Consider the following 12,391-nt stretch of genomic DNA (forward strand, 5'->3'; position numbering starts at 1 on the left):
CAAAGCCGGGGTGAACAGGGAGGTTTGGAGTGGCCTACAGACTACAGACTTGGCCATATTAATATCATGTACCACGGTTCTTATGTAGGGCTTTTCTGTTCTATCTGAGCACTCAAAGCACATGCACAACATGCCTCAGTCATAGAAGCATCCTATGCATTGGTGTTTGTATCTAACATTCATATACATTCACACTCCGATGGATGCCTTTGGGAATAACTTGGAGTTATCTTGCCCAAGAATATTTGGCATGCAGACTGGAGCAGCCAAGGATTGAACCACCAACCTTCCGATTAGTAGATGACCTGCTTTACCTCTTCTCCTGTGCTCCAGCCACCCCTACATCATATTGGTTTATGGACCATGACTAGTAAGGGAGGGAGCTGGTTGATATGAGGAGAGAAGTAACATTGTGTGTGCACAAGACCAGGTTGAGGAGACCAGGAAGAGCATGTGTTGTGTAGATGAAGAGAGTGTTAGACAGGATCATTAATTTGAATCTGAAAGTCAAAGTCGTGATGTTGAATGTTTTCAGTGTTGGATGTCAGAAAAGAAAGATAAACTGCAGTGAGCTGGTTCAAGTGGTAGAGGGGAGGGATTGGGGAATGGAGCAGACGTTAATAGTCATGTAGGTGAAGAGGAGGTATTGGGTAGGAATGCTGTTAAAATACAGGAAGTCCCCTCTGAAGGTCTCCTAGAAGATGTGAATGCAGCATTACGGACAATCCTCAGTCACCTCCTCTACGTGGATGACATCAACCTGTTTGCCAGGAGTGAACGAGACATCGATTCACTGGTCCACACCACCAGGATCTACAGCAAGGAATGCCATTGGATTGGAGAATTGTAGTCGGATTGTAACGAAGAAAGGGAAGGTAGTCAGAACCGAGGGGACCGAGCTACCAGAAGGCAACATTGCAGATATCGAAGACATCTACAAGTACCTGGGAATCCCTGTAGTCGGTATCCGTAGCCAGTCTTGACAATAATCTCATTGAGGGGGTTCATGCCTATGCTTGATGGTCCCCATAACCACTTAAGGGCAACCTAGAATAGACACAGTATCAATAAGTAAAGTTGCCGTGAGGAAATTTGACAAGCAAGACATGTAAAATAAAAAAAAGAGCCTGTTTTTTACTCATTTGACAAAAGTTCCAATCACCTCAAATTTATCTTTATAATTATTCACCTGAAGATCATAAACTTTCAGGATACTTCACAGTGCCTCCGATATCTTCCCAGTGTGTGCTGCCTTCAGTCTGTATGGGGTCACAAGTCGTGGTCGTGTCTGTCAAGTGCAGCGTAGAACTGGTTCCATAGGTTGATGTTTGTGCCTCGCTAGAACTCCACACTTCATTGAGAAATCTTATTTTTTAAAGAGGAATTTCCCCATTTGTGTGCAGTCTACTTTTAAATGTTGTCCTATTAACATTTTTAAGAATGGGTGCTGAACCTTTGCAGCACTACCTGTATCTCAAAGCTGAAATATATTTTTCAGCCTTCATTTATTCCAGTGGGTTCCATCAACCTTTTCAACGTAGTTCAGTGTGATAAGGATGTGTCGTGATTAAAAAAGACAATTTTCTTCCAACCTACAAATTGTAGGTTACAAATATTTAATTGGGCTCATGGAGAGGAGCCCAGAGTGCACCAACCTGGAAAAACGGTCAATTATGGTAAGGATGGTTGTGTTACCTGATGAAGGCGGGAGGCCAGTGACAAAGTCCAAGGCAATGTGAGACCACGGCCTCTTTGGAGTAGGCAGAGGTCGAATCGGGCCAGCGGGACGAGTATTTGGCACCTTGTTTTGTGCGCAAACCAAGCAGGCCGTCACATATTCATGTGTGTCTCTCACTAAAGAAGGCCAACAAAACAGATGCTGAAGAAACTGACGTGTGATTCTTACCTGGGTAAGACAATGAAAGACCACAGGCTTAGCTCAAGTTAAGGCTCGAAGTGGCAGACCGAAAAAAATCTCGGATAGACAGAAGCGACGGTGAGAACAGTCAGAGTCGACCCACAAACCAGCACCAAAGACCTACAACATCATGTTGCAGCAGATGGAGTCGCTGTGCATCGTTCTAACATTCGGCGCACTTTACACAAGGAGATGCTGTATGTGAGAGTGATGCAGAAGCCTTTGCTCCGCCCACAGCACAAACAGAGCCGCTAAAGCACATTTGGACAAACCAGCTTCATTCTGGAAAAGCTGCTGTGGACTGATGAAACTAAAACTGAGTTATTTGGGCATAACAAGCGCCGTTATGCACGGAGGAAAAAGAACACAGCAGTCCAAGAAAAACACCTGCTGCCTCCAGTAAAATATGGTGGTGGTTCCATCACACTGTGGGGCTGTGTGGCCAGTGCAGGGACTGGGAATCTTGTCAGAGTTGAGGGACACATGGATTCCACTCAGTATCAGCAGATTCTGGAGACCAATGTCCAGGAATCAGTGACAAAGCTGAAGCTGCGCCGGGGCTGGATCTTTCAACAAGACAACGACCGAAACACTGCTCAAAATCCACTAAAGCATTCATGCAGAGGAACAAGTACAACGTCCTGGAACGTTCATCTCAGCCCAGACCTGAATATTATTGAACATCTGTGGTGTGAGTTAAAGAGAGCTGTTGATGCACAGAAGCCATCAAACCTGAAGGAACTAGAGATGTTTTGTAGAGGAAGGATCCAAAATACCTTCAACCACAATCCAGACTCTCATTGGAACCGACAGGAAGCGTTTAGAGGCTGTCATTTCTGCAGAAGGCGGATCTACTAAATATTGATTTCATTTCTTTTTTTGTGGTGCCCAAATTTATGCACCTCGTCAAAAACAGCAACAATTTAGCCAAAAAGTCATTACATGTGATTTCAGGGTGCGTTCTCAGTACCACTTGTGCCCACTTCAGCATTCGCCCCGCTTCCATGACAAACTCCGATCCCAACTCCTGGTGAAGAAACACACATTTGTCAACTAGGCATTCCAAACACACGCTAAGTCTTCATCCATTCATAAGCTATCCCTCGCTGTACTGACGAGTAAACTCAACGATCCAGCGTCGACTGAAGCTCAGCCACACAATTAAGTAGGGAGGCTGCTGACGATGACAATCAGCTGCAGCTGGCGAAGGACGGCGAGCAGCAGGTGTGGCCGACTTCAGCACAGGAACACTTCCAGGTCAGATGACACTTGAAACCGGACTTTTGGAAACACACACACATCATCACACAGAAACACGCCTTGAGGCGACTGGTGTTGTGATTTGGCGCTATATAAATAAAATTGAATTGAATTGAAACACACAAACAGGAAAATAGGAGACTGGGAGAGGAGCCGAGACAAAAACACAACACACGGAAACAACGGCCAGGTCGACCGGTGAGGACTGGCAGACTGTGACAAAACTTAATACAGTCCTGATCAAAAGTTTAAGACCGCATGAAATTATTTTGCATGGTTGAATCTTCACAAGTTTCCAAGTCGAGCTTCAACATATAAAAAAGAAGAAACGGGACCAAACGTCGTTTTGAGCATGCAGTTTATTAAAAACAATGCTTCAGCTGAAACAGGCTGTAGTACCTGTAGATAATATTAGCAGCTGGTGATGGAGCCATTGTAACCAAATCATTTCCTTTGGGGTTAATAAAGTCTTTCTGATTGTGGTTTCCATTGTTTATGTGTCTCACTTTCAGAGTCTAGCAGGTCAGCTCCCCGTAGAGGTTAGCTCTGTGTGTGTGCATGCACACTTCCTTACACCAATGTCTGTCCCGGTGTCGCTCCATCACTTATTGATGAGGCTGCACTAATGGAGGATTGATGTCTATTGACAGAAAAATCGTATCCCCACAGCATGTAAGAATCACTCTGCTGCTTAACAACCCAAGAACACACCTTTGACACACTTGTGTGTCCAATTGTGTTTACATCACTTGTGAGGACATTATCCCGACTTGCATTCTTAATTTCAGGATATTAAATTACGAATTTAATGTTGACAAATTAACCATAACCACAAATTCATGTTTATTATATCCTGGCATTAAATATATGAGGTGTGCTAACAGGTCTATGTCTGTGTAACTTGAGAAATACACTTGAACACATGAATTTAATGGAAATGGAAAGAAACAATTAGTTCCACAAGGACTGTGATGTGCCCACCATGTTCGACTGTGTTGTTTAACTTCATCCTAAGTTGTCAGATGTTGGCAAAGATGAAGACGGGAAGACTATGACTCCGACCGTCTCACGTTTGCTTACGGCGACGTTATTGTAGTTAAATGATTGTTTTTGGATAACGAACAAGTTGGGACAAAGCCCAAACAACAGTTTTGACATGAGGTTGTTAAGATATGGTCCTAAGTGTCAGTCTGCTGCATAATCACTGAATTTTATTGGCTGGCTCATCATAGGGTGCTTTGAAGTTGGCTTAGTACAAGAAATCCAACAGTATATCATTTTTGAAAAATGGTACATATGATCTAAACGCTGTGGGCACTAACACCTCAGTAAGCTTGTCGAAAGGTTTGACATGTTTTTGCCATATTTTGGGACAAGCAGAGAATCTGACATGAAGAGTAAACTACAATTATGCTTTTATAAATCCAGCTTACAAACATATATTTACAAGTCATACAAATTATTATATTTACAAATTTAATAATAATAATCTTTCTTTCATATCAGCATGCATTAAGTCATCCTTTCTTACAGGAAGTGTGCAATGGAGTGGGAGGAGCCTCATGATAGCGCGCTGTACTGCATCCAGACAGATGGAAACCACATGATAGCCAGCGGTTCCTCATATTACGGTGTTGTACGTCTTTGGGACAAACGGCAGACTGAATGTCTGCAGGTAAGGACAGAAACAGGACTGAACTGAAATATACCAAACACAGTGTCTGACACGCCTAAAAGAACACACAACTATTCATTTATCCCAAAAGTTGGGCAATTATGTTACAGCAACCAACAAAGTTTAAAGAAAAGTGACTTTTTTGTTCAATAAATCTAAATATTATACAATAAAAAGGTTCAAATTCATGTAGGTGTAGCGCTATGTGATGCCAGTGGCACAGAAAGTTTTCAGCTCCATGTCCGATATGTGGTGGAGGAGGTGGTGAGGATCCATTAATTCTACACAGTCATGTGGAGGACCTCTTTGTCAGATGATTGAGGAATTATCTAACAAATGCATCTCAATCCTCAGGCCACAGAAAAACCTCCACACAGCAACATGTCCAGGATCTGATGTGATGGATTATAAATGTCGTGGCACTCGATGCTGTTCCTTACATCTGGAGTTTTGTCTTTTCTGCAGTTTTTCCAGTTGAGCTCGGACCCTGTGAGCAGCCCGGTGTACTGCCTGAGGTTCAACAGCTCCCACCTGTATGCAGCCTTGGCCACTGCTGTGCATTCGCTGGACTTCAGACAGAATGGCACCCAGATTAGATGATACACACAGACGCTGCTTTTAGTTTCATCATTTCCATAAATATAATATCTATTTTCTGACTATTACAAATGTGTAATAAAATAAGATCAAATGAAAGAGCACATGACTCTATTCTTTTGACACTGGTGTCAAATCGGTCAGTTAGTCAAAGTGCTGTGCTGCGAGTGAGTGGTGTAGAGGGTGGTTAGGATTACTCACCATGAAGAACAAGCGACTTCAGTGTTCACTTCCTCCAAGTTTCTGGTTTGCAGCCAATCACAGAGCCAGTGTTCCTAATCATGTATTCAGCCTGTTGGTGTCACCACGTAACAAAGGATGTAATCAGGAGGTAGAGCAGGTCACCTAGTTTCAAGTTTTATTGTCATGTACAGATAAACCGTGCATCCACATTCATCCATAATGAAATTCTTTGGCCCGTGCTCCTCAGCTTTACATGAGCATGTAGAGAGTGTGCAGTTATATTAAGAGGAAAATAACAGAATTTAGCGGCAGAATAATAATAATAATAATAATAATGAAAAGGAGAGAAATAAAGTATTAAATATTAGAGAATTGAAGACGAGTTGGTATTTACAAGTTTGTGCAACGAGCATTTAAGTGGCATTTGTTGAAGTGACAGTGTGCAGTCCTGTAACTGTAGTGAGTGTGTAGAGGTGTGTATGGGATGTCAGCAGTTCAAAGGTCTGATGGCTTGTGGGTAAAAACTGTCCCTGTGTCTGGTAGTGCAGGTCTGGATGCTCCTGAACCGCCTGCCGGACGGCAGGAGTGAGAAAAGTCTGTGGCTGGGATCAGAGAGGATCTGCTGCGTCTTCCTCATGCAGCGCTGTCTGTAGAGATGCTGCATGGCTGCCAATTCAGTCCTGGTGATGCGCTGATCTCACCGCCCTCTGCAGAGCTTTGCAGTCCATAGCATTACAGCTGCTGTACCAGGTGGTGATGCAGCCAGTCAGAATACTTTCAATGGTGCATTGATAGAAGTTTGTAAGTATTCTGGGGTTCATGCTGAATCTTCTCAGGCGCCGCAGGAAGAAGAATCTGAAGCGCCTGACTCTCTCCACCTCTGCTCCTTCGATGTGGATGGGGGTGTGGCCTCCTCTCTGCAGTCTCCTGTAATCCACACAGAGCTCCTTGGTTTTGCTGACGTTAAGCAGCAGGTTGTTGTCGCGGCACCGCGATGTCAGAGCTCTCACCTCTGCCCTGTATGCTGTCTCATCTCCATCAGAAATGCAGCCGATGATGGTGGTGTCATCTGCAAATTTGATGATGTTTTTGGAGCTGTGTGTTGCTGTACAGTCGTGGGTGAACAGGGTGTACAGCAGGGGGCTGAGCACACATCCCTGGGGGGCACCTGTGCTGAGTGTGAGTGTGGATGAGGTGATGTCTGTCAGGACGTTCAGGATCCAGCTGCACAGGGAGGAGCCGATGTTCAGGTCACGGAGTTTCATGGCGAGTCTGGATGGTATGATGGTGTTGAAGGTGGAGCTAGTCTATGAACAGCATCGGCACATTTGTGTTTTTCAGGTCCATAGATTAGATTCTACATTAGATTTATAACTATTTCAAAATTTAAGAAAGTTGGTTATTGTTACCTTTAGCCCTCATTTTCACTATAATACATATCAGTGCTCAGATTACGATTCAATTTAATTCAGTTTTACAGTGGGGCAAAAAAGTATTTAGTCAGCCACCGATTGTGCAAGTTCCCCCACCTAAAATGATGACAGAGGTCAGTAATTTGCACCAGAGGTACACTTCAACTGTGAGAGACAGAATGTGAAAAAAAAATCCATGAATCCACATGGTAGGATTTGTAAAGAATTTATTCGTAAATCAGGGTGGAAAATAAGTATTTGGTCAATAACAAAAATACAACTCAATACTTTGTAACATAACCTTTGTTGGCAATAACAGAGGTCAAACGTTTACTATAGGTCTTTACCAGGTTTGCACACACAGTAGCTGGTATTTTGGCCCATTCCTCCATGCAGATCTTCTCGAGAGCAGTGATGTTTTGGGGCTGTCGCCGAGCAACACGGACTTTCAACTCCCGCCACAGATTTTCTATGGGGTTGAGGTCTGGAGACTGGCTAGGCCACTCCAGGACTTTCAAATGCTTCTTACGGAGCCACTCCTTTGTTGCCCGGGCGGTGTGTTTTGGATCATTGTCATGTTGGAAGACCCAGCCTCGTTTCATCTTCAAAGTTCTCACTGATGGAAGGAGGTTTTGGCTCAAAATCTCACGATACATGGCCCCATTCATTCTGTCCTTAACACGGATCAGTCGTCCTGTCCCCTTGGCAGAAAAACAGCCCCATAGCATGATGTTTCCACCCCCATGCTTCACAGTAGGTATGGTGTTCTTGGGATGCAACTCAGTATTCTTCTTCCTCCAAACACGACGAGTTGAGTTTATACCAAAAAGTTCTACTTTGGTTTCATCTGACCACATGACATTCTCCCAATCCTCTGCTGTATCATCCATGTGCTCTCTGGCAAACTTCAGACGGGCCTGGACATGCACTGGCTTCAGCAGCGGAACACGTCTGGCACTGCGGGATTTGATTCCCTGCCGTTGTAGTGTGTTACTGATGGTGACCTTTGTTACTTTGGTCCCAGCTCTCTGCAGGTCATTCACCAGGTCCCCCCGTGTGGTTCTGGGATCTTTGCTCACCGTTCTCATGATCATTTTGACCCCACGGGATGAGATCTTGCGTGGAGCCCCAGATCGAGGGAGATTATCAGTGGTCTTGTATGTCTTCCATTTTCTGATGATTGCTCCCACAGTTGATTTTTTCACACCAAGCTGCTTGCCTATTGTAGATTCACTCTTCCCAGTCTGGTGCAGGTCTACAATACTTTTCCTGGTGTCCTTCGAAAGCTCTTTGGTCTTGGCCATGGCGGAGTTTGGAGTCTGACTGTTTGAGGCTGTGGACAGGTGTCTTTTATACAGATAATGAGTTCAAACAGGTGCCATTCATACAGGTAACGAGTGGGGGACAGAAAAGCTTCTTACAGAAGACGTTACAGGTCTGTGAGAGCCAGAGATTTCCCTTGTTTGAGGTGACCAAATACTTATTTTCCACCCTGATTTACGAATAAATTCTTTACAAATCCTACCATGTGGATTCATGGATTTTTTTTTCACATTCTGTCTCTCACAGTTGAAGTGTACCTCTGGTGCAAATTACTGACCTCTGTCATCATTTTAAGTGGGGGAACTTGCACAATCGGTGGCTGACTAAATACTTTTTTGCCCCACTGTATTTATATTTCCCAAATCACAACAACAGTCGCCTCAAGGCGCTTTATATTGTACAATAATACAAAGAAACCAGAGAAAATCCCAACAATCATATGACCCAGTGCTTTGGGGACAGTGGGAAGGAAAATCTTCATTTTAACAGGAAGAAACCTCCAACAGGACCAGGCTCAGGGAGGGGCGGGGCCATCAGCCGCAACCAGTTTGGGGTAATAGAAGGAAGACAGGATAAAGACATGCTGTGGAAGAGAGCCAGAGATTAATAATTAACCATTAAATGCAGAGTGCTATATAAATACATAGTGAATGAAAAAAGTGACTTAAGAAGAAACACTCAATGCATCATGGGAATCCCCCGGCAGCCTACACCTACTGCAGCATAACTAAGGGAGGATTCAGGGTCACCTGGTCCAGCCCTAACTATATTCTTTAGCAAAAAGGAAAGTTTGAAGCCTAATCTTGAAAGTAGAGATAGTGTCTGTCTCCTGAATCCAAACTGGAAGCTGGTTCCACAGAAGAGGGGCCTGAAAACTGAAGGCTCTGCCTCCCATTCTACTTTGAAATACTCTAGGAACAACAAGTAGGCCTGCAGAGCGAGAGCGAAGTGCTCTAATAGGGTGATATGGTACTACAAGGTCATTAAGATAAGATGGGGCCTGATTATTTAAGACCTTGTATGTGAGGAGCAGGATTTTGAATTCTGGATTTAACAGGAAGCCAAAACAGGAGAAATATGCTCTCTCTTTCTAGTCCCTGTCAGGACTCTTGCTGCAGCATTTTGGATCAGCTGAAGGCTTTTCAGGGAGTTTTTAGGACTTCCTGATAATAATGAATCACAGTCGTCCAGCCTGGAAGTAATAAATGCATGAACTAGTTTTTCAGCGTCACTCTGAGACAGGATATTTCTAACTTTAGAGATGTTGCACAAATGGAAGAAAGCAGTCTTACATATTTGTTTAATATGTGCGTTGAAGGACGTGTCCTGGTCAAACATGACTCCAAGGTTCCTCACAGCGTTACTGGATGGCATTACCTTGGCCTCCAGTAACGCTGTGAGGAACCTTGAAGTAAGCTTTTGAACTCTGTGGAACTCCATAATTAACCTCAGTGTGTGAAGAGGACTCTCCATTTACAGGCACAAACTGGAGTCTATTAGATAGATATGATACAAACCACTGCAGCACAGTACCTGTAATACCTACAGCATGATCTATTCGAGTCAGGTACTTCTGATTAGAGGCCTTAGTTTTCACAGGAGCTACAGTATCCAGAGTCGTACGTAGTGAGGAGGTGAAATTATAAACAAGATGATCGACCTCTGTTGGAGCAGCGTTCAGATAGCTGCTCTGCTCTGTGTTGGTACAGGGCATTGAGGATGATAACAGTGGGTGGATTATATTCTTAAACTTAGTTACAGCACTTTCAGAAAGACATCTACTGTGATAAAGTCTACTCTCCACCGCTGTGTAATCAATTATTGTAAATGTAAATGTTATCAGGAAATGATCAGACAGGAGAGGGTTTTCAGGAAACACTGTTAAATGTTCAGTTTCTATGCCATATGTTAAAACAAGATCTAGAGTGTGATTAAAGTGGTGGGTGGGTTCTTTTACATCTTGAGAGGAGAAGTCTATTAACAGATTAAATGCCATGTTGAGGCTGTCATTCTTAGCATCCATCCATCTAGAGCTGATCACGAAAATAGATAAAGAGTCTGAAAAATCAGAAACTCGGGGTGAGGCCTGGGTGAATGATAGACAACAACAAATAAACTTATTTTTACGTTTTCAAGTTATGTGGATGCTAATGACCAAAAACATGTGAAGATAATATAAAATAGTAAAACCAAACCAAACTACCTTGTTGGACATAGAAAGCATGCCTGAGCCTGCCAGTAAATTCCTTATCCATTAGCTTGAGGCATGTGCAGACAAATGCTCAACACATACAATCATGTGCAAACACTGTCTCTGGAGACTAAGTCCAAAGAAGAAAACACAGCTCGTCCTTTGCTCCCAACAACATGAAATAGCAGCTTGGATCCAGATGAAGTCACTGAAGGGATTAAAGTCTGTGGCATCAGTGGCATCACTGGAGGAATGCAGTGTTTGATCTCCTAAGTCCACTTTGTACAATATGAGGATCCATTTGATAAACAGAGATCAATTTTTTAACCACACATCTGGAAATGTCAAAACCTCCCATACAGTCCAGCAGGTGTTTCAACGGGAGAAGAGTAAAGTTTGAGCTTCATGTGCCAGTGGAGTCTTAACTTTATATGTGTGCATTTAAAGAGGTGTTTGGAAAGTGAGGTCTTACAAGGACTACTTGAGACTGCAGGTCATATTTGAATAAAACAATATATCATAATAATAACAATAATAATAATAATAATAATAAATGATGACCCCCCCCCCCCCCCTCCCACACACACACACACACACACACACACACACACAAATTGCCACCTTATCATTGTGGAGGGGTTTGTGTGTCCCAGTGATTCCAGGAGCTATTTTGTCATAGTCGAAAGGCCATTCAGCCAACCCCTACGAACCTAGGAACTAACCCAAGGAAAAAGTATACTCTGCCCAGAATAGGGCCCCACCCTGGAGCCAGACCAAGGGAGGGAGCTCAAGGAGCCTTAGCCTGGAGCAGCCAGGAGAGGCCTGCCATAGAGGTCGGGTGTAATGTGTGTCAGGTGATGGTCAGGGACGGCAGTCCTGGCGGTCTGATTAGTCGGATTCAGCTCAACTCAAAAGCTCCAGTCCAGAAGATCTTCAGCTCCCAACTCCTGCAGGGTTTTGACACCATTCTGAAGGAGGCTGGGTATATTGAATCCTAATGGGCCATGCTCTGCACTTTCATTGCTGAGGCTGCTGCAAGTAGCTGCAGCTGCCCCGATCTACACATACGGTGTATATCGGGGGTTGGGTGCTGTTGTTCTCAACTGAGGATATAGTCTGGCAGTGGAAGGAATACTCCTTAATCCCACTGACACATGTTCTGTAGAGGAAGCAGAGTCTGGAAACAAAGGGGTGAACTCAGCCATCACTGAGGGCAAGGTTACTCAGGTATTTAAACAACTCCTTGGTGGCCAGGCCCCTCAGGTGGACTAGGCTTGACTTGTGTTCTTAAAGGCTCTGGATTTTGTAGGAGTGGCTTGGTTGGCATGCCTCTGTAACACCGTGCTGCAGAATCACACCCCAGCTCCCCAGCAGTGCTTGTGTAGTGGGTTAGATTTTGTTAGATGTTCTGTTCCTGCATGGTGTCTGTGAACACAGCATGAACATTCACCCCTCCCCTAGCTCTCTCATCAGAGGCTGGTTATAGGGAGCAGCTGTGGCCTACTCCCTGACTCTTGAAGGGTGGTAGGATCCCCACAGGAGGTCTGCAATTTGGTTTATAGTAGGGTGAACCCCAGATAACTGTTTTTCTCTCTTTTGTTGCAGGCCTACCCTGCGGCTGTCTTCTTGTTGTCTTGTTGACTTGTGTTGTTTGGTTATTCTTTGTGTTTTCTGGTGTTTTGTGTTAACTTTATATTATATTTTAATCATGCCGTGTACCATTTGTGTGCGCGTCTCTGCTACACCTCACTTTGTTGGTGTCCAGCTTGTGCCTGATGGTGCTTTTAACTGGAGTTCTATTTTGGTGTTGGGATTTGGTGGGATTCTTTCTT

The 12,391-nt window shown here is 44.0% G+C and overlaps 1 protein-coding gene across 2 annotated transcripts in view; it reads left to right on the forward strand.

The window, feature by feature from the left end:
- Window positions 1-5,549, forward strand: part of fbxw4 (F-box and WD repeat domain containing 4) — a 40,142-nt gene extending 34,593 nt beyond the window's left edge. For both annotated transcript variants that reach the window (XM_040033909.1, XM_040033908.1), the window contains exons 8-9: window positions 4,712-4,853; window positions 5,319-5,549. In XM_040033909.1, the coding sequence (XP_039889843.1) occupies window positions 4,712-4,853; window positions 5,319-5,453 (277 nt within the window). In that variant the 3' untranslated portion in view covers window positions 5,454-5,549. The remainder of the gene's footprint in view (window positions 1-4,711; window positions 4,854-5,318) is intronic.
- The last annotated feature ends 6,842 nt before the right edge of the window (window positions 5,550-12,391 follow it).

Source organism: Simochromis diagramma, unplaced genomic scaffold, assembly GCF_900408965.1.
Source record: "Simochromis diagramma unplaced genomic scaffold, fSimDia1.1 OVJJ01000176.1, whole genome shotgun sequence".
NCBI classification, from domain to species: Eukaryota; Metazoa; Chordata; class Actinopteri; order Cichliformes; family Cichlidae; genus Simochromis; species Simochromis diagramma.